Below are 23,670 nucleotides of genomic sequence, written 5' to 3'. Positions count from 1 at the left end.
GAGGCAACTCTGGCTGTTCTTGTACACAGCCTCTGTGTTGGTGCTCCATTCCAGTCTGTCATCCAGGTCGACCCCCAGGTACTTGTAGGTCCTCACCATCAGTAGTAACAGGGAGCAATGCAGGCTTAGTCTTCCTCGAGAGCTGCAGATGATTCAGCTTGCACCATTTGACAAAATCCACCACCAGGGCCCTGTATTCATCCTCCTGTCCTCGCTTTATACACCCAACTATTGCTAAGTCATCAGAGAATTTCTGCAGATGACATCACTCAGTGTTGTATCTAAAGTCCAAGGTATACAGGGTAAACAGGAAGGAAGTCCCTTGTGGGGTCCCAGTGCTGCTTAAGGCCATGTTTAACACATTCACCGCTCTGAAGCCACACAAACTGTCATCTGTCAGTCAGGTAGTCCATTATTCAGGATACAGTGGAAGTGCCAACCTGCATTGAACAGAGCTTTTCCCCCAGAATTGGGGGTTGTATGGTATTAAAGGCATTTGAGAAACCAAAAAAACATGATCTTCACGGTGCTGCCCTGCTTATCCAAGTGGGAGTAGGCTCTGTTCAGCAATAGATGACAGTATCATTGACTCCAATGTGCTCCTGGTAGGCAAACTGCAGGGGATTGGGGCTGATCTAGGTTTGCCAGGACTAGCCTCGCTAAGGTGTGGGTCTTCATGATGAGTAAGGACAAGACCACTGGACAGCAGTCATTCAAGGTTCTCAGTTGGATACTGGGACCACACATGATGTTTTCCACTCAGTTGGGACCTTTTCCAGGCTGAGACTCAGATTTGAGTTCAGCTGCTCAGCACACTCCTTCAGGACCTTGGGCTTCACACCATCCGTCCCAATATTTTATTGAATTCACAGAATAATTTATTGAATTTTAGGGAGAATAAATTTCTCTGGAGAAGTTGAAAATAGGAAAACCTGATTGTAGCTGGAGGGATGACTGATTTTGCTCATTATCATGCTTGCTTTAGTTTTCAGCTTTTAGTATGCAAATTACTTGAGTATTGAAATCTTCCTGTGAAAGACCAAGATTGGAGATCACTTAGACAAATATTTTTTCTTTAAAGAAAAAGAGATTCTTGATCTTTTTTTTCATCCTCAGGGTCGCTCACATGCTCGTGTAAGGAGGGAGCGTTCAATGAGTGAAAATGCCACCCGACCAAATGGGCAGCTTGTCCGAACAGAATCCATGTGAGTAGGTCTCTGGTGATAATTATATTCAATCTACATCATACTTCCTTTTCGTGTTCCGCTGTTTTTTGGTATGTTCTCACCCCAGGTGACCATTTGTGTTTTTGATGACATATGGAATGGTTGATAATTTGTATGTAAAAGTCGATAACTTGAATGTTTAGTTTACATGTTTTTAAAGAAAAAGAGCAACCTGCTTGACACTATAGTGGTGCTACAAAATTTGTGAACCTTGTAGAAATTTCTCTATTTCTGCTTGATAATGACCTAAAATGTGATCAGATCTTCATGCAAGTCCTGAAACGAGATAAAGAGAACCCAATTAAATAAATAACACTAAAAACATTATAATTCATTTATTTATTGAGGGAAAAAATATCCAATATTACGTATTTGTTGGAAAAAGTATGTGAATCTTTGCTTTCAATAACTGGTATGATTTCCTCTCCCCCCCCCCCCCCCAATACAACAATAACTTCAATCAAACGTTTCTAGTAACTGTTGATCAGTTCTGCACATCAGCTTGGAAGAATTTTAGCCATTTTTCCATTTCTCCTTACAAAACTGCTTCAACTCTGGGATGTTGTTAAGTTGCATGAACTGCTTGCTTTAGGTCCTTCAACAACATTTGTGTAGGATTAAGGTCAGGACTTCGCCCTGGCCATTCCAAAACACAAATTTTCTTCTTTTTAAACCATTCTGTTATTGGTGTACTCTTGCCTTTCAGGTCATTGTCTTGTTGCATTATCCAACTTCTATTAAGCATCAGATATCAGACTGCTTCCCTGACATTCTTCTTTAAAATGTCTTGATTCGATTTTGAATTCATTGTTTCCACAGCAATTGCAAGCTGTCCAGGCCCTGAAGCAGCAAAGCAGCCCCAAACTATGATTCTCCTTCCACCACGTTTCACAATCGGAATGAGATTTTTGGTGTTGGTGTATAGTACCCATTTTTCTCAAAACATAGCGTGTGTATTTCTGACAGAAAGTTTAACTTCTGTCTCATCTGTTCATAGAACCTTGTCCCAGAGGTGTTGTGGAACATCCAGGTTGTCTTTGCAAACTTGAGACATACAGCAATTTTTTTTTTTTCTGGAGAGCAGTGTTTTTTCCAAGAATGAACACTATTCTTGTTCAGTGTTATTCAGTGTTATTTTCCAGTGAACACATGAACAAAGAGTTTAGCAGGTTCTAGAGATTTCTGCAGGTCTTTTGCTGTTATCCTTGGGTTCTCTTTCACCTCCTTCAGCATTGCTCGTTGTGCTCTTGATGTGATCTTTGCAGGACGCCCATTCCTAGGGAGAGTAGCAACAGTACTGAGTATCCTCCATTTGTAGACACTGGACTGATGAACACTCAGGTCTTTAGAAATGCTTTTGTAGCCTTTTCCAGCTTTGTGCATCTCTGCAATTCTTCTAAAGTCCTCTGAAAGTTGTTTTAATTGAGGCATGGTGCACATAAACAGATCTTTCCTGAGAAGAGCAGGCTCTGTCAGTAACCTGACTTTGTCTGTCTTTATAGGGCAGGGTACCTCTGCAACCCACACATCCAATCTCATCTCCTTAATTGGAACACCTGACTCCAAATAGCTTTTGTACCCCAGAGGTTCACATACTTTTTCCAATAAAAAAAAATGTAATATTGTATCATTTTTCTCAATAAATAAATTAATAAGTAGAATTTTTTCTGTGTTATTTATTTAATTTCATTCTCTTTAGTTTTAGGACTTGCATGAAGACCTTATCACATTCTAGGTCATATTTATGCATAAAGAGAAAATGCTGCAGGGTTCATAAACTTCCTAACATTTGTTCTAAATTACATTTAATTGCTTGTTGAAGTACTTTAGCTCTGAACAAAGTTCATTGTTCTATTATGTGTACCTCATCTTCCTGCAAAGAAACTGCATTTCTTTTCTCTTATTCCATTTCTAGAAGGTGAAGTAGGGCTAAACATTTTATAATAGCTAATTGTACTGTTTGCCTAATGCTATCCTTTCTATAATTAAGTACTGGTAATCCAGGTGAGTTTTACAATTCTTGAATGTTTTTTTTCCTTCAACTTATTGTCATTAGTCACTATTTGAGTTTAACAATTGAGATTTTTTTAAAATCAAGTAATCAAGTAGTGAGAGAAAATCTGATCTGTAGTTAAAATCACTCTAATGTGGATTAAGTTTAAAGATGATAAATTAGGGAAGGATTAGAGTTGGTGGGTTGTAGCTGGAAAGGTTGTCCATGCCCTTTGGATTGGGTTGAAAGTACAAAATACATTTTATCAGCTGAAATTGTGAAATTTGAGGATGTGTGTATCAATGGTGTAAGGTAGTTAAATTCTTTGAAGATGTTGGCTTGTATCAAACATATGTCTTGGATGGCACGGTAGCATAGCTGTTAGCATAACACCAGTGACCAGAGTTCTATTCCGCTGCTCCCTGTGAGGAATTTCTACGTTCTCACCACGACTGTGTGGGGTTCCTTCAGGTGCTCTGGTTCCCTCCCAAATTCCAAAGGGTTAGTAGGTTAGTTAGTCACACAGGTGTAATTGGGTGGCACAGAGTCATTGGGCTGGAGCGGCCAGTTACCATGCTGTATCTCTAAATAAAATCATGTCAATGCTAAGCATAGTCGCATTGACGTACGTCCAATGATTTCATTAACCGGATAACTACTGAGTTTATTTCACCTGCTCAAAAGATATTTGTGGGATGGTGAGAAGTTTCTTCTTATTTGTAGTAAAATCTTAATTGCGTTTAAGATTTTGCTACAAATTTCAAACCAGCTATTTTTAATGGTTTTGGTATAATTTATCACATTTGCAGATGGGGATTGGGGAATTTTTATTTTGCTCATGGTCCTCTCCAATTGTATATGGCGACATTGGCAACTTACTAATGTTTAAAGTTGTACTGATTAGTGATTGTAGACTAATAAATAAACTGAAGCCAAAGAATTTTATAAATGGGAGAAACAATTCTCTATTTATTTTGAGTGTTTCTGAAATAAGTTTATATCGGCCTTATCTTTCCATTTGTAGAACACACCTGGAAAATAGGCAGCTTGACATTCTGAACTCTGATCTTTCCTCATCATTCATCATACAATTAAATTCATTCCCAAAAAATACCACTGTTATTAAATCTGAAAGGCCAGAAATAGGCAAGATGCATTGACAATTTAAAATTATTGAGGTTTTTTTTTCATCTCAATTTCATCCACATACTGCATCATTTAGGTTTCTAAAGCATTCCAAAATTCTAAGACCAAATGTTTGGGGGGGAGGGGGTAAGAAATTGTTTATTTATAGAACAAAGAATTTCATAGCTTTGATATTCCAAAGAGAAAATTGAGAGTAAAATTTGGTTCTTAAAGACCCTGGGCAACTTTTTCAACTGCATTTCTTCCATTTCACATCCCATCCTCCCTCCACCCAACCGGGGATAGGGTTTCTCTTTTTCTCACCTACCACCCCACCAGCCTCTGTGTCCAGCACATAATTCTCCAAAACTTCTGCCACCTCCAACTGGATCCCACCAAGAAATGTATCTTTCCTTCCTATCCCCCCCCCAACCACTTACTGCTTTCCGCAGGGATCGCTCCCTACGCGACCTTCTTGTCCATTTGTCCTTCCCCACTGATCTCCCTCCTGGCACTTATCCTTGCATTCAGAACAAGTGCTACATCTGCCCCTACACCTCCTTCCTCACTACCATTCAGGGCCCCAAACATTCCTTCTAGATGAGGTGATACTTCACCTGTGAGACTGTTGGGGTCATATACAGTATTCGATGCTTCTGTGTATCAGTAAGACCCGACACAGATTGGGAGACCGCTTCGCCAGCATCTACACTCCATCTGCCAGAACAAGTGGGATCTCCCAGTGGCCACCATTTTAATTCCACTTCCCTGTATGTCCATTCATGGCCTTCTACACTGTTGTGATAAGGCCACACTTAGGTCGGAGGAACAACACCTTGTATTCCGTTTGGGTAGCCTCCAACCTGATGGCATGAACATCCATTTCTCAAACTTCCAGTCATGCCTCACCTTTTACCACTTCCCATCCCCTTTTGCCTCCCTCACCTTATCTGCTTGCCTACCCATCACTTCCCTCTGGTGTTCTTCTCCCCCACCCCCTTTTCCTTTCTTCCATGGCCTTTTGTCTCTTTCACCAATCAATTTCCTAGCTCTTTGCTGCATCCCTCCCCCTGCAAGTTTTACTTATTGCCTCGTATTTCTCTCTCCCCTCCTCCCATCTTTCAAATCTACTACTCAGCCCTTTTTTTTCTCCAGTCCTACTGAAGGATTTCATCCCAAAATGTTGACTGTGCATTTTTCCATAGATGCTGCCTGGCCTGCTGAGTTCCTCCAGCATTTTGTGTGTGTTTCAATGATTAGCAAAGTGGGATTCTCCTTTGATTACTATTGAACCAGAATGAGCTGCAGTATTAGATACTTAACTGCCTCTTCTAACTTTGTTTTTGCCACCTTAGTATTCTTCCATTTGGTTTTCAATTTACATTATTCTGCCTAACAACAAAAAGCCTCCAGGGTTAAGTGCCCAGAATGTGATGCTTCTGTTTAATTTCAGCTGTGCTTTATATTCAGGTATCTGTTGTCCACATATTTCTGCTTCTGTACATACTAGCTTTTAATTCTCCACTTAAAAGGTGAAAAATTGTCAGTTGGCAGGCACATAAGTTGATTACAGTTCAGAACTAGCTTACTGTAATAGTAACTTGTACTGATTAACCATACTGCTCCTAAACTGTTGTAATCTTGTAAAATCAAACTTTTCTAATGTCAAATCATAATTTAACATTCAGTACTGCATCTAAAATCCAGAGGATAATTTTTTTTTAATTCATTGACTCCAAACGTAACAAGGGGAGCTAACTAACTGATATCATGTGTAGATTTAATTTTTAAAGTTACACTATTGTTATTTATGGGCAGGTTAGCATTATATATGTTCATTTAAATTATTTTAAATATTTCTCATTTAAAATAAAGCAATGCCAGTTGTGCAAGGCAAGAGGATCTCTGATACTGCTTCTAAATTAAAGTAGATATTGATTTGATTGAGTGGATTGAAATGTGTCTATTGATTGACTGTTTATAGTTCTGATTTCTGAATAGTTCCTTAAAAATGCAAGTAGTAGATGGAGCCTGTGGGAGGGGAAAATGGGAGTTAATTCTTATATAGTATTAGCATTATGAATGAAATATGCTCTGTGGGGATTCTCTTGGCAATGCCCATTTTTGCCTGCTTTCAATTTCAGTGTTTGCTGAAGAAAATAGTGATCCAAAATTTGCTGATATTTTGAAAGTATTTATTTAAAACAGTCAAAGTAAATCATAAAATTCCATCTAAAGTTTAAGCTTGCATTAAATGTAAACAGTATTAAGTGTTTGGAAGTAAGCTACAAGTACACTTCAGTATCATTCGTGAAGCTTTTCTGATATTTGTAGTTCTGTCTAAATCTGATTTCCATGTTTTTCTCTTGCTCTGTTGTGTACATGTGAACAGTGTGACACCAGCCCCCCAACCTCAACCTCAGCCTCGTCTTTATCCTCCACTCATCTCCTCTGAAGATGGACCAAACGCATACTCTCCTCATGGCATTTTGTCAGTAATCCACTCTACCACCCGTAGGGCCTACCAGCAAGTCATGGACATGCTAGATGAAAATCGCAGAAGGTGATTGGCTGTTGGACTTGTGTTGTGGTGTGATACAGTTGAGGTTACTATTTGCTTTCCACAGGCTTTCCTTTCCATGATGTATGCATTTAGAAACAATTGTTTATGTCTGAAACCATGTTGATATTTAAAAAGTGAGTCCAAAATTCACTTTTAATTAATTGATAGCAATGTATCTATTTGTTTCATCATTTTCCCTGTACTACGGGCTCTTGTTGTCAGTTGGTAGAATGACTTAGAACATGGGAGCTGGGGAAAAAATGGATTCCATCTTAATATGTGAAATTTCTTTTGCATTCATTAACCATTCAGATATTGATTATCGCAGTCTCAGTCTCAATATTGTCAACTTAACCTACAGTCCTATTGTTACAACTATTGTTTTTCAATCATAGCTTATCGAAGATTGATTATTTGCCAATCACTTGGGCACCCCGAGCTAAGTTAAAGTCAGTCTGTCAAGATTACAGTGTTTTTCACTCTATAGTAAAGCTCAGTAAAGTTTTAGTGTGTGTATGTGTGTTTGTGTATGTATATACACATGTACATTTATACAACTATGCAAAAGTCTTAGGCACATAAAGAAAATTCTGTAAAGTGACGATGCATTCAAACATGATGAAATGAAAGGTTTCTAAATATCAAAAAAATTACAGAGCAGTAAAAACTAAATCAATATTTGGTGTGACTACCCTTCGCCTTTAAAACTGCATCAATTTTCTTAGGTATACTGCCATACTGTTTTGATAAGAAAATCAGATGGTCAGTTGTTCCAAGCAGCCAGGTACATTTCTTCTGCAGAGCTTGTCTGTCTCGCTCTGCTTCTTGCCTCCAGGTAATTCCACACAACCTCGATGATGTTGAGATTAGGGCATTCTGGAGGCTATACCATTTGAAACCATATAAAAATATCTAGGCTGCCTAAGACTTCTGCACAGTCCTAATGTACACAATATAGCATACATGATTGCAAAGTTATACTTAGGTTCTTGTTCCTCCCTTCAACTCCTGTTTACTAACAATTTCTAATTGTGCCTCATACATGAATTATACTAATTTAGATTAAGATAGCATCATAAAAGTAATGCTCCAGAGGAGGATGGAATTAACTAGTAGTTTGATATTTTTTTCTCTCTCCAGGGACCACCTCTGGTAAGTTAATCATTAACTGTAGACTTAGTGAATCTAACATAGCTGTATCTGGGCTTTTCTTCAGTGCAATTCAATCTGGCTAGTGTGATTCTTAGAAATCTAAGTTTTCTTTACAACACTGAAAATCACTAGTATGGAAGTGGGTTTTTTTTATCCTCCAATTTTCGTGCCATCCGTTTCCTTATTTTGCTAGTCAAAAGCTTGCCATAATGGTACTTGACCTACTTGTGAAAAAAGGCTATCCAAACACTAGTATGTTAGTTGTTCTCAGGAATGTCTATTTATATTGGCTGAATCAAAATATATTAATAGAATAATTCTTGCTTCTGTAAAATGTATCGGTGAGCTATAATTTTCTCATAACATAGAATAAGGCTTTTAAATCTAATGAGTCTTTGCTGGTTCTGGGAGCAGTCCCATCAATCATATTTGCTGTCTGGCTCTTGTGTGTCCATCAATTCCACCCTGATTCTCCCAATAAAATAAATCAATGGCAATCAATAGAAAAACATTTCCAAGAGTTGAAGGTCACTCATCTTGACCCTAAGAAATTGCCACAGGAATTCTTAAGGGTACTATTCTCAGCCCAACTATCTTAAGTTGCTTCACCAGTGTCTTTTCTGCCATCTTAAGGTCAGAAGTACGAATGTTATCTGTAACTCCACAGAAGTGACACCCAAGGTCAGGGTCAGACTCAGTCACTGGAGCTGTGATTCAGCTGTACCGGCTTTAAAGATAAAAATTGTAACAATACCAAAATTAGCTGTGGCTGATTGTGAGAAAGTTATAAGTCATAAGAAAATAACAGCCACTGATTTAGAAAAGGCTGCAAGATACAACATAATCTATGGATAATGTTGTAACTTTAGTATTGAATACCAAAGCTAGTTTCTGGCTGACCAGGCTGTTCAAGTAGAATTACAACATTGGCATCTACCTAACAGGTAGAGGTAAGAATCCATGTGATCTTTTCGCAAAAAAGGCAAGAAAAATTCAATCTGACCAATGACTCGCATATCAGTCTACTCACAATCATCAGCAAAATATGGAAAATGTTGTCACAGTACTGTAAAGGCACATTTTCCCAAACCCTCTTCAATGTCATCCTGTTTGAGTTTTGTCAGACCACTTGACTTCAGAAGTCATCATAATCTTGGTCCAAACGATGGACCTAAAAGCTGAATTCCAGAGGTCAGAGTAATTGCGCTTGACATCAAGGCAAATTTGACTGAGTGAGGCATCGAGGAGTTCCATAAAATAAGTACTGGAAATCAAGATGAAATCACTCCAATGGTTGGAATCATACCTTGCACAAAAACAGATAGCTATACAGTAGTTGTTCGATATCAGTAATCTCAGCCCAAAACATCTCTGCAAGAATTCCCTAAGGCTCAGATATCTTCAGGCACTTCATCAATGACTTTCCTTCCATCGTAAGGTCAGAAGTGGGGATGTTAACTGATGATTATTCAGTTCTAGCCGCAACTCCTCAGCAGATGTGAACTGATCCATGCCTCTGCAAAGAGCAACATTCCTATCTTTTTTTTTACAGTTGCGTAGACTAACCATTGCTCTGAGCGGGAAATTTTCACATGATCTTAAAATTGCGCAGCACATTATCAAGTCAAGTCACTTTTATTGTCATTTCGACCATAACTGCTGGTACAGTACATAGTAAAAATGAGGCAACGTTTTTCAGGACCATGGTGTTACATGACACAGTACAAAAACTAGACTGAACTATGTAAAAAAAAACAACAACACAGGAAGCTACACTAGACTACAGACCTACACAGGACTACATAAAGTGCACAAAAACAGTGCAGGCATTACAACAAATAATAAACAAGACAATGGGGCAAGGTGTCAGTCCAGGCTTCGGGTATTGAGGAGTCTGATATTTTAAAAATTATATATAATATACTATATATATATAATTATATATTATATTTTCAAAATTCCAGCAGTGCAGCAACAAAGGCTATGTGCGCAGAAGCGTTTCAGTCTCTGTGCAGCCACGCATCCACGGAGCTTAGTGGCAATGAGACCAAGACAAAATTTAGGCATGGGGTGGTAAGTGGCAAGTAACGTGAACTGAAAATGGGAATTGAACATTTGCACGTGGTGGAAATCTGAAATTAAAAAGAAATATTGTCGCTCTTTTATTGGTGTGTCTAAATCCTGGAACTCCGTGCCAAGCAGCATTTTGGATACACTTCCCCAAAGGTGCAGCAGTAGTTCAAGAAGCTAGCACTTCTGTGAGTGAATTAGGGATGGCCAATAATTACTACTCTTGCCAGAATGCCCCGATGAAGAAAAATGAATTGTATATAAAAAAAAACACTTGCTCTCCTTAGCAGAGCAGAGGCTGAAAGGATGACAAAGGCAGAAATACCAGGATAATCTCTTCAACCATTGCACTAAGCAGTACCATAGAAAGCTGTGATATCATGATAGACTCATGATCTACAGGCCATCAATTTCTTTAGATACCTGTAATAGGGTTTCATTGACTTTACTCAGCTGAATTCCCACATGTAGCTGCTTATAGCAATTAAATTTATTCAAAATATTGAACAAATCTAAAATACAGAAACTAAACCCTTAACGATGCACCCTTATACTCACTGGCAGGAATATTCCTGAATCATCCATATTAGAGGGCAGACCTGACCTGTTGTTTCCATTTTGTTAGGCATAATGGTGTATGCTTGTTACTTTAATATATTGAAAGTTTATCTTACTTGTGCTTATTTGTGATTATATAAAGTTACTAAATTCTATTTATCAATAACAGTTTTGTAATAAATCATATTTGGGTACTCCTTCCTACATGCATAGGGAAAATGCTATGCAACCCCTTCCTTCAGCATTCAGTAAGATCATAATTGATCATTTGGCCCATCTTCTTTTCTATCAGTTGCCAAAGATCTATGCTAATCCATAAGAAATGCTGTTTTATACAGTGTATGAACTTTATAGTTGTTATAAATACAGTCATGAATGTAGTACAGTACTGTACTGTTCATACCATCCAGCAAAGTAGTGAGAGGGTGCTCAGCTGTGATGATGGAATTGTAGTCAGTGCCACTGCTTTTCAATTTATCAAATATTCAACTCTGATATAAAATCCATGCTGGTTTATTTTTTGAGTAGAATTTATTTTTCGAGCATTGTCTTTGGTGTAATTTTATGTGTTGGAGAGCTGCGTGGTTCCACTTTCTCAATAAGTGTTTAAAACTCTGCAGTTTATATTTGGTTCATTATTTCTATAGATATTAATATGAAGAAATTCATGAAAGTGAATTTTGGACCTGTCTGTCATGCCTTCCATTTACTTTTATTTGCCTGTATTAATCTTGTGTTCATTGGCATAGTTGTAACTCTTATAACCCATTAGCTTTACTAATTAATTACGCATTTCAGATGATTTGTACTTTACTGCTATGTTGTAATCTGCACTCAGATGGATTGACCAACACTCAGCTCAAATAGAGCAGTCCACAGCAGAATTCTTGCATGTGAAAATCATGTTAACAGATTTTCATCATGAACATTATGACACATTTGAACTGAGTTTAACATTCCAAATATGCAGGAATGAAACTTAGTTTACATTTTTTTCTCAGCTAGAACCAAATGATGAAGTACACTTAGAACTTGATTGGAACAAGCAGATCCCTGTGTTTCATCAACCTGTTTCTTTCAACCTCCACTTTATCTTATGTGAGCTAGAGAGATGTGCCACTTTGTAAAGCAAAAAGATACTGTAAATAGATTAACCTGTAAGAGCAAAGTTGCACAAGCCTTCAGAATAGGATAAGGATACAATTGTGGTCAATATACTGTGTGGTGAAGGTGAAGTTGTTTCCAGTGTATTTAAATAGTTTGTTTCAAATGAATCATTTCGTTCTTCATGTAGTGTATTAAATGTGTACTCTATTCAGTCTCTCACACATCCCTCTCCACCAATCCTAGAGCGTTCTTTGAAGATTAGCCTTGTGCATTATGCATTTATAGAGCATTTGATACTACATTAATGTGACTGCAATCTATTTTATGAAAACACAGCTATACACTATAGAGACTCCAACCAAGCTTTGTTTTGTATAGCTGTGTGTCATTGTCATGTGATGAATAACCACTGTAGTTACTGAAACTGTTGATTTGCCCGGAATCTTTAGACAAACACTTTCAACATGTAACAGATGTACTGAGTGGCCACTGAGTTAATTTTTGTGGTCTTCTGATGCTGTGGCCCATATACTTCAAAGTTTGATATGTTGTGCATTCAGTGATGTTATTCTGCACACCTCTGTTGTACCAAGTGGTTATTTGAACTACAGTCACCTTTCTGTCAGCTTGAACTAGTCTGGCCATTCTCCTCTGATCTTTCTCATTAACAAAGCATTTTTGCCCACAGAACTGCCATTCACTGTATGTTTTATTGTTTTTGCACCATTCTCTGTAAACTGTACAGGCTGTTATGTGTGAAAATCCCAGGAGATCAGTTTCAGAGATACGCAAACCAACAACCATTCCATGGTTAAAGCTACTTAGATCACATTTCTTTCCCATTCTGATGTTTGGTCTAGACAAAAATTGATCATGTCTGCATGCTTTTATGAATTGCTGCCATATGATTGGCTGATTCAATATTTGCATTATCAATCAAGTACAAGTGTACTTAATAAAGTGGTCACTGAGTGTATGTCATTCTATTATTCCAATATTAGGGCACAGGGAATTGGATTGTTGCATTGTGGATGGCTTCTGGAGCTGTTGTTAAGACTATTGCTGTCTACAGTAAAAGCTTTGTCACACAGCAAAGATTTTGTTTTCCTAAAATAAAGTGCCTTCATGTTCTTGCTACATTAAATGCTCTATTAAACTGTATTTATGTTAAGCAGGCATCACTATCTTTTAATAAGTCTGTACTTTTTTTTCTTTTATAAATACATTTTCCTGGGCTTTTAATCATTCTACGTCCTGAATGCTCTCATCTGTCCTGTTGTCTTTTTTTTTCCTGGAAACTAGAACAGTACTTCGTGGAGGGTCAACTTGTGCTACTTCATCTAACCCTCTGCCTGACAGTTCCAGGTAAATATAGCCATTTGTGACCTTTATCGCAGGCTTCACTATTAGCCCTACATCCTTTTTATGTTGGAATCTACTTCTCATTAGAAACTTGTTAGAGCTTACAATAAATGTATAAGTGATTCTAATTCCACAATGAGAAGAGGCAGCAGGTCAGGCAGCATCTGTGATGTTAGCAGATAATGTCACATCAATGGCCTTCCATCAAAAGTAGAAAAACATTTTTAAAAATAGCTTGTCCTAAATTGTAGAAGACCGGGAAGGGATGAAGGAATAAAAGACTGCCTGTGATTGTGTCAGCTCAGATGCATTTGGTGTCAACAGAGAACAGATACTGAGTGTTAATTGCAACTAATCTGACTAGTGGAGGTGCACATAGAGCAAGATGTATGAGAAAAAGAGAGTGCAGGAAAATAAGTACTAGAACTAAGATACAAAAAATAACAAATGCTAGAAATCTGAAACAAAGCAGAATATTAATAAATACTTTGGTTAGACACCAACTGTGTAAAGGGAAAAACTGGGTTAGATTACCTGTACTAGTTGATAACCTTGCGTGGCAACTGGTTGGGCTGGTAATCCTAAAATGGTTGAAATCAGTGCTGAGTCACATTGGCTCTAACATGAATATCCAGATGGTGAGATATTGCTCCTAGAGCTTGAGTTGGGCTTTGTTGTTACAGTACAAGAGGCCTTTTGTCAAATTTGACCCTTTTTGACCCTAAGATATGAAAGTTGAAGGATAACAGACAGCATAAATTCAGGATCATCCTTGCGGACTGTGCAATTTACCTTCTGTGTTGCAGAGGAAACTCCCAACATGTCCATTGAATGTAGTGCAGTAAAATGGAAGAAGTACAAGTGAATCACAGATTCATGTTAAATGTTTAGGGACCTGAATGATGGGAGGGATTCATAAATTACCTTGTATCTTGCATAACAAAACAATAAATTCCATGACATACGTCAGTAGTAATAAATCTGAATGTGAAGTAAAAGAGTAGGCAGGTGCTGCGTGAGAAGAACTGGGTGTAGATTGAAATTAAAGAGTGGCCCAGGGAAGTGTGGAAAGAATCAGTTGATTTGGAACCAATCAAAGAGGAAGGGAAAATATGGCTGGAGACAGGTTCTCTCGGGAACATAGTGGAAGTTGTAGAGTCTGATCCATTGAATGAGGAATTTTGGCTGGAAGGTGAAAAGGGAATTCTATCTTTGGGTGGAATGACAGAAGATGTGTGAGAAATGAATTACGTAGAGTTGAGAGTCCTGTCAATTGGTGGAGGAGAGGTCATGGTTAAAAGAAACAGAGGAGCCAGAGAAACTAAGTGAAAGGACAATGATGCAAGACATTTATCAGACGATGAAAACTTGAGCAATACATACAAAATGCTGGAGGAACTCAACAAGTCAGGCAGCATCTGTGGAGGAAAGTAAACAGTTGATGTTTGGAGCTAAGACTCTTCACCAGCTCTTTGTGTTGCTTAAGTGAATGGACACGATCCTTACAAGAAAAATGAGTGGGAGAATGTGTAATCAGGATCAATGTGGTGTCTCTGAGCATGTAGTGGAAATTGGTCACTAACCTATACCCTAAGATAAAGATTGTGAACCCTAGAAAGGAAAGAGAAGAGTAAGGGATGCAGCTGTGAAGTAGAGAGCAGTGAAAATTGGCAGTTTTTGCTTTTGTACACCACACCCATATTGAGTTGTTTCATCTTCTGTTTTGCTTGGTGGTTACAATGGCCCTCAAATGATCATTTGATGCTAATGTTTAAACAATGGTCAGCAACTTGAAATTAAGTAACATAAATAGGGAAGTGGGAAAGGGAGCAGAAAATTAAGAATTTGAACTAAGCAACTTTATTAATAGTCTGGAACATGTCTCATTTGGTGAAATTTGGTTTGGCTGCATTGTATGCAAGCATGATGTATAAAGCTGTTTGCTTTTGTTTTTAGTAAAATGCAAATAAAATGTTACCGTGTTCTCATTTAGCTGGTTGGGTGTTTTGAATGTCATGTTGCAGTTTCTGCAACACCAATAAAGGTTTTACTAATACCTTACAAACGTAACTATCTTTGTAAGCCATTAGTAAAATCTTTAGTAGTGTTGCAGAAACAAGCAAAAATTGAGCATTAATCTTCATTGTGGATCAACTGTAGAAAGAAAAGAGTCAACTGTGGGTTAGTCACGGTTTATGTAATATACTTCAAAATGGGTTTTACAAGAAATTTACTGTGTAAGTGGGTTTACTGATTGGGTGTGCATAACTTGTTGAGCTCAAATTCAAAGTTACATTTTGAGTCCAGTTGCTAAGTGAGGATAAAATCCAATTATTTTCTGGCCTTACTTTGCTGAAGGGAATTCCTCTATGCCAGTTTGAGGTTCAGAATATAAATAATTCAGTAATATTTCAACATTAGCGTGTGATTATCTATTAGCCAAGTGATAAGTATTTAAATACCTGACTAGGTTCTGGAATAGTTTTGAAGAACTGGAAAATTGCCTCCACTCTTTAAGAAAGGAGGGAGGCAGAAAGAAAGAAAATTATAGGTCAGTTTGTCTGACTTCAGTGGTTACATAACAAATAGGAGCAGGAGTAGGTGTACCGTGGTGTACAAGATCCATGGTGTACAAACGCTGTTGAAAATCCAGTCAGGAACAAAAAAAGAGCTTGTGAAGGGTTCAAAATGACAGAGATCTAGAAGATTACAAGGCCAGCAGGAAGGAACTTGAGAATAAAATTAGGAGAGCCAGAAGGGGCCATGACTTGACCTTGGAGAACAGAAGTAAAGAAAACCCCAAGGTATTCTACAAGTATGTGAAGAGCAAGAGGATAAGACTTGAGAGAATAGGACCAATCGAGTGTAACAGTGGAAAAGCATGTATGGAACTGGAGGAGATAGCAGAGGTACTTAATGAATACTATGCTTCAGTATTCACTATGGAAAAGGACCTTGGTGATTGTAGGGATGACTTACAGTGGACTGAAAAGCTTGAGCATGCAGATATTAAGGAAGAGGATTGCTGGAGCTTTTGGAAAGCATCAAGTTGGATAAGTCACCGGGACCAGACGAGAAGTACCACAGGCTGCTGCGGGAGGCAAGAGAGAAGATTGCTGAGTCTCTGGCAATGATCTTTGCATAAGAACATAAGAAATAGGAGCAGGAGTAGGCCATCCGGCCTATCGAGCCTGCCCCGCCATTCAATAAGATCATGGTTGATCTGTCCATAAACTCTGTTCCATCTACCTGCCTTTTCCCCATAACCCTTAATTCCCTTACAATGTAAAAACTTATCTAACTGTATCTTAAATATATTTTGTGAAGAAGCCTCAACTGCTTCCCTGGGCAGAGAATTCCACAGATTCACCACTGTCTGGGGGGAAAAACAGTTTCTCCTCATCTCCGTCCTAAATCTTCTCCCCTAGTTCTAGTCTCATCTACCAATGGAAACAACTTTCCTACTTCTCTCTTATTTATCCTTTTCAAAATTTTGTATGTTACTATAAGATCCCCTCTCATTCTTCTGAATTCCAGAGAGAATAGTCCCAGGCGACTCAATCTCTCCTCATAGGTTAACCCCTTCATCCCTGGAATCGACCTGGTGAACCTTCTCTGCACTGACTTCAAAGCCAGTATATCCTTCCTCAAGTATGCAGACCAGAACTGCACACAGTACTCCAGGTGCGGCCTCATCAGTACCCTGTACAGTTGCAGCATGACCTCCCTGCTCTTGAATTTAATCCCTCTAGCAATGAAGGCCAACATTCCATTTGCCTTCTTAATAACCTGTTGTACCTGCAAGCCAACTTTTTGTGATTCATGAACAAGCACTCTCAAGTCCCTCTGCACAACAGCATGCTGCAATCTTTCACCATTTAAGTAATAAGCTGCTCTTCTATTATTCCTTCCAAAGTGGATGATCTCACATTTACCAACGTTGTATTCCATCTGCCAGACCTTGGCCCACTCACTTAACCTATCTATATCCCTCTGCAGACTCTCCACATCCTCTGTACAATTTGTTTTTCAACTCAGTTTAGTGTCATCAGCAAATTTTGCTGTACTACACTCAGACCCCTCTTCCAAATCATCAATGTAAATGGTAAACAGCTGCGGGCCCAGCACCAACCCCTGCAACACCCCACTCACCACCGACTGCCAACCAGAGAAACATCCCTTTACACCAACTGTCTGCCTTCTATTGGTTAATCAATCCACTATCCATGTCAATGCACTTCCTCTAACACCCTGCATCCGTATCTTATTTATAAGCCTTTTGTGCGGCACCTTGTCGAATGCCTTCTGGGAATCCAAGTATTTAACATCTATCTGTTCCCCTCTATCCACTGCACTCATTATGTCCTTGAAGAACTCCAGTAAGTTTGTCAAACAGGGTCTGCCCTTTCTGAATCCGTGCTGCGTCTGTCTAATGGAACCATTTCTTTCTAAATGTTTCACTATTTCTTCCTTAATGACAGCTTCAAGCATTATCCCGACTATAGATGTTAAGCTATCTGGCCTATAGTTGCCTTTCTTTTGCCTACATCCTTTTTTAAAAAGTGGCATGACATTTGCTGTCTTCCATCCACCAGGACCTGCCCAGAGTCTAGATAGTTTTGATAAATGATCACCAACGAGTCTACTATAACCTCCGCCAATTCCTTCAGCACCTTGGGATGCATCCATTCAGGACCAGGGGATTTATCTACCTTCAGGCCTTCTAGTTTGCTCATCACTATCTCTTTAGTGACAATGATTTTATCGAGGTCTTCACATCCCATTTCATCCATAACATCCTTCTTTGGCATATTAGACTTGTCCTCCACCATGAAGACAGACACAAAATTCAATGCCTCATCACCCATTTCCTTATCACCCAATATTAATTTCCCCTTCTCGTCTTCCAAGGGACCTACATTGACTTTAGCCACCCTCTTCCGCTTTACATATTTATAAAAACTTTTGCTATCTGTTTTTATATTTTGTGCTAAATTACTTTCATATTCTATCTTCCCTTTATTTCTTGCTTAGTAGTTCTCTGCTGCTTTTTAAAGTTTCCCCAATCCTCCAGACTCCCACTATTCTTGGCGTCTTTGTACACATGATCTTTTAATTTGATACTGTCTTTCACTTCCTTAGTTATCAAAGGCTGGATCTCCCCACACTTACTGTCCTTACTTTTGACTGGAATATACTTCTGTTGAGCACTGTGAAAAATCTCTTTGAAAGTATTCCACTGTTCCTGAACTGTCCTAGCAAATAGCCTGTGCTCCCAATCCACATTAGCCAACTCCTCGCTCATCCCATTGTAGTCTCCCTTGTTCAAGCATAATACACTAGTTTTAGATCTAACTATTTCATCCTCCATCTGAATGCGAAATTCAATCATACTATGATCACTCTTTCCAAGAGGATCCCTGACTATAAGATCGTTAATCTTGCCTGTCTTATTGCACAGGTTGGGAAGATGTTGTAGTCCATTATTAAGGCTAAGGTTTTGGGGTACTTGGAGGCACATGATAAAATATGCCAAAGTCAGCATGGTTTCCTTAAGGAGAAATCTTGCCTGACAAATCTGTTGGGATTATTTGAGTAAATAACAAGCACAATACACAAAGGAGAGTCAATGGATGTTGTTTGCTTGGATTTTCAGAAGGCCTTTGACAGGCTTAACAAGATGAGAGCCCATGGTATTACAGGAATGATTCTAGCTTGGATAGGAGATTGGCTGACTGTATGAGACAAATTGGGAATAAAGGTGGCTATTTTTGGTTAGCTGCCAGTGACCAGTAGTGTCCCACATGATCAACTTTGGGAGTGTTTCTTTTTACGTTATATGTCATTGATTTGGATGATGGAATTGATGGGTTTGTGGCCAAGTTTGCAGACAATACAAAGATAGGTGGAGGAGCAGGTAGTATTGAGAAACCAGGGAGTAAGCAGGAACACTTAAGATAGATCGGGAGAATGGGTAAAGAATCGATAGATGGAATATAGTGTAGAATATAGGGAATATAATGTATGGTCATGCACTTTGGTAGAAGGAATGCAGGCATAGACTATTTTCTAAATGTGTAGAAAATTCAAATATCAGACATGCAAAGGAACTTGGGTGTTCTTGTGCAGGATTCTCTAAAGGTTAATTTGCTGGTTGAGTCAGTGGTAAGGAAGGCAAATGCAATGTTAGCATTCATTTACAGAGGGCTAGAATATAAAAGCAAGGACATAATGCTGAGGCTTTATAAGGCATTGGTCAGACAGCACTTGGAGTATAGTGTGCAGTTTTGGGCCGCTTATCTAAGAAAAGGTGTGTTGGCATTGGAGAGGGTTCAGACAAGGTTCATGAGAATGATTCTGGGGATGAAAGTGTTAATGTCTGAGGAGCGTTTGATGGCTCTGGGCCTATACCAGCTGGAGTTTAGAAGAATGAAGTGTGATCTTATTGAAATTTATTGGAATATTGAAAAACATAGATGGAGTGGATGTAGAGAGGATGTTTCCTGTAGTCGGTGAGTCAAGGACCAGAGGGCACAGTTTCAGAATAGAGGGACATCATTTAGAACAGAGTTGAGGTGGAATTTTTTTAGCCTGAGAGTGGTGAATCTGTGGACATCATTAAGTATATTTAAAGTGGAGATTAATAGATTCTTAATTAGAAAGGGTGTCAAAGGTTATAGGGAGAAGGCAGGACAATGGAGTTGAGGAATAATAAATCAGCCATGATGGAATGGTGGAGCAGACTCGATGGGCCAGATGGCCTAATTGTACACCTATGTCTTTCGGTCTTAGGGTCTTACTAAAGAGAACTAATTTCTCCACCTTTTATTCCATTAATGGCAACAAGTGCACTATTCCTTCTAGTAAATCCAGAATAAATGATAAATAGTTATTGAAACTGTTTTGATATAAAACAACTTCACCCACAGATTTTTTTATCTTTTGATAAAGTTGAATAGAAAGAACTATTGCTAATTTGGATCTTAAAATAATCTCATTTTGTTTGTAGGTATAGCCTTTCCAACTATGACCCTGCATTGGAAGGAACACAAGATGATGTGGCTCTTGTGGATTCTGTTTCCCTACGAAGACAGGTACTGAATTATATTAATTTATAAACTCTTGTCAAGCTAGTATTCAGCAAATGAATAGTCATGATTGTGTGAAACTCTGGCAAGTTATTTGAGGAACATCTTTGATAGGTGCTTAGGGGTTGCAATCATTTTTGGCCCAGAAGCTTCCCTTCCCATAGATTGACAGCTATCTGAAAATAAAACAAAGTTTTCACAATTTGCATTATATTTGTCTTCAAGTTTTGCCTCGCTGTCTAACCCATTGTTTAAATTATTTCCACCAACAAAATATCCCTGACTGTTTCATCTTCTCATTTGCTACATGCAGACCTGAATATTCCAACACATCCTGGCTTGTGCAGAGGCTTGGGTGACCACATACTCACTGCTAAGATTGACACTAGCTTTCTTTTTAAACAAACCCCTAATCTTAAGATTTTCAGCCTTGTTTATAATTACTTCCGTGCCCTTATCTGTCTTAATTTCTGTAATCATCTCATGCAATGAATCACTGATAATAAATGCATCTCCCAATTTTTATGGCTTGAACAAATTTGTCTACAAATGCTGTAAGTTCTGTAATTTCCTCAACAAATTTTCCACTCTACTTTTTCGATTAAGATTTTGGTCAGTTTTAATATCTAATGGTGTGGTTTAATATAAAACTATATTTGAGTATGTGCCTATTTCTTGAGATGTTTTGCAGTTAAAGAGTTTATATATAGTACTGTGCAAAAGTCTTGGGCACACATATAGAGCTAGGGTGTCTAAGACTTTTGCACAGTACTGTATCTGTCAACATGGAGCGAGAGTAGGTTTGTAAATCTGGTGGGACCAAAGGATATTGGGAATGACGAGGGGGAGCACCATGGGAGGGGTGTGGGACAGGTGGTAGAAGAGGAATGCCAGGGGCAGGAGTGGCATAGGTGCAGACACACCCAGCCCTGAGAAACCAGGCAAGGTCATTTGATTCTAAACAATTGGTTTACATTACAAAGTGTGTCTATGGTGCTTCCTGTTCCCTACCCCTTTTCTCAACCATGATTCTCCCGCCTGTCCCCTTCCCGCTGTCAGTACACAATAAAGACCCATATTAGAATCAGGGTTATCATCACTCACATATGATAATTTTGTGTTTTTTTTGCACAGCAGTACTGTGCAATAAAATTACATATAAATAAAATAATATATACACCTAATAAATAAAATTATATATGCAGCTAAGACTTTTACACAGTACTGTAAATACAATGGTTTGTATGTCTTTAGCACCTTGTAATAAAGAAAGGAAAATAAAATAATGCTTTTGCTATTGTTCCCCTTGCCTTCCAACTTATTAAAAAAATCTACAGTTAAAAATACAATGCAAACTCACTGTTTTATAACCTGCTTCGAACAAAAATGTTTGGCATATTTCTTTCTATCTTATATTTATTTACTATCTTTCCGTCAGATAATTAAACTGAATCGTCGGCTGCAGCTTCTAGAGGAAGAAAACCGTGAACGTACTCGCCGTGAAATCATTGTGTATTCAATCACTGTGGGGTTCTGGTTGATTAATAGCTGGCTCTGGTTACGGCGCTGAGCACTGTATCAAACAGATCTTGTGCTAAATGAATACCGGTTCTCTCAGAAACAGTTGGCGATACAAGTGGTCAAAGGTTTTTGCCTCTTCCGTACCATATAGACTTTTCTCCAGGTTCTTGCACTGATTGCTCACTCCTTGTAACACGGGGAAAGGAATAATGTGGACAAGAGAATATATTGTTGCCTCAACTTTAAATATTTATTAGCTCACTTTATTAAAAATCATTTTGCATGTCTGTAATTAGAGAATGTGTAGTTTTCAGTATTTTTTTAAACATGTAATTAAACCTGATGTGTAGGTCCAGGGGAGCATTATTATAAAACAGAACAGAGAATAAAGCTCAGAATGCATTTTTTTAACTTTTACTTTATGATGAGAAAGGTTAAATTTGAAGATTTTGCAAGAGCTGCATATATATGACCAAGAATCATATTTCCTTCTACTTCATTTTGTAATGAAGTTGACTTTTGGGCTATAGATCCTTCATATTCCTTTCAAAGTCATTGGAGAAAATAAATATAGGCCAAGGCAATAAAATTCGCAGATCTGTGTCAAAAATATATTCCACTTCCATTGATTTTTATTTTGAATATCACCATGTGCTGTGGCTATATTTGAAAAGATAGGACTAATTTTTTCAGTGTTAATGGTAATTAAACAGAAAAATTCCCAAACAAATTGTTCTGAAAATATATGTACTTGGATGGGAAGAGAAATATGTTTTCTATGAATGCTGAACAAGAGTCGTCATTGTGTAACCTTGACCATTAATTTTTGAATCAAACAAATGTTTACAGTGTATTTTTTGATCTTGACCTGCTGATGTACAACTTTACAATGTTGACCTTGTACTGAAGACATTTATTGAAGGAGCATTGAATGCAAATGTAACTTTGAAGAAAGTGTACTTATAAATATATGTCATATAAATATTTTATGTGGCAGACTTTTTTTTTCGATTATCTTTTTAAGTGAACAGGCTTGCAGAGGATTATCGGAAGTACAACACTATTGACTAGATATGGCTGTAAAGAAAATTAAAATTGAGTGTTGTTTTTCTTCCACTTGGACTGTGTGACAATTGCAATTTATTTTTAATGTTTGTTAGTCTATCATATTTGTTACCCAAGAGAAGAGGATATTGTCATATCACCAGAAATCCAAGGCCTGAAACTGCTTCAGGAAGTATAGGCTTATATCTTCCATGCCAATACAATAATTTAAAGTAAGTTTCTAGTCTACTGTACACAGTAAAACCAAACACCATTAGTCGCATTACTTAGAGGGAATAAAGAGCCTGTCTACAGTGCTGAAATTTGTTAAATAACTCGTGTACAATGCCTGAAAATTACTTAAAGTTGCAGTATAAAATGGTGATGCTACATCTTGACTGTTCAGATCCACATAAATGTGTTGAATTCTGTCTCACAGCCAGCAAGATGTAGTTTGAGCTGATGATGACAGTGCAGTCAGGCTGATCAATTAACATCAAGCCCAGATCATAAAAGAATAAAATACTTTTTAAAGATTGTAAATAATTAAACTATGGAATAAAGATTTTAACTCTTGTTCAAAGGTATTGCAACTTTGCACACACATACTGCAGTTTGTTAAATGTTATCACAGTTCCTAATGCATAAGGTGTGCTTATGAATATTAGCTGTTAATTGTGTAACAGTGAGCTTGCTGGATTGGATATATGAAGTAGATTTTACATTGTTGTGCAACAGTCTAGGACAAATACATGCTTGGAAAATAGCATTGGTCTCAAACACCTAACTGGTGGGTAGGTGTTACCTGATAACTGATCTGATGCCAGAAAATTCTATTAGTGAATTTGTCACGTGGTGGTG

At 38.0% G+C, this 23,670-nt stretch overlaps 1 protein-coding gene across 5 annotated transcripts in view; it reads left to right on the top strand.

The window, feature by feature from the left end:
- The window catches only part of mffa (mitochondrial fission factor a), a 35,993-nt gene extending 13,112 nt beyond the window's left edge, over positions 1 to 22,881 (top strand). For 2 of the 5 annotated variants that reach the window (XM_059994630.1, XM_059994636.1), the window contains exons 4-8: positions 1,117 to 1,205; positions 6,737 to 6,907; positions 13,097 to 13,159; positions 20,166 to 20,250; positions 21,683 to 22,881. In XM_059994630.1, the coding sequence (XP_059850613.1) occupies positions 1,117 to 1,205; positions 6,737 to 6,907; positions 13,097 to 13,159; positions 20,166 to 20,250; positions 21,683 to 21,814 (540 nt within the window). In that variant the 3' untranslated portion in view covers positions 21,815 to 22,881. The remainder of the gene's footprint in view (positions 1 to 1,116; positions 1,206 to 6,736; positions 6,908 to 13,096; positions 13,160 to 20,165; positions 20,251 to 21,682) is intronic. The other 3 variants (XM_059994646.1, XM_059994654.1, XM_059994664.1) reach the window with 3 other exon arrangements.
- Positions 22,882 to 23,670: the final 789 nt, after the last annotated feature.

The sequence above is a fragment of the Hypanus sabinus genome, chromosome 2, assembly GCF_030144855.1.
Source record: "Hypanus sabinus isolate sHypSab1 chromosome 2, sHypSab1.hap1, whole genome shotgun sequence".
NCBI classification, from domain to species: Eukaryota; Metazoa; Chordata; class Chondrichthyes; order Myliobatiformes; family Dasyatidae; genus Hypanus; species Hypanus sabinus.
The sequence above is the reverse complement of the archived record's forward strand: the minus strand, read 5'-3'. Positions and strand labels throughout refer to the sequence as shown.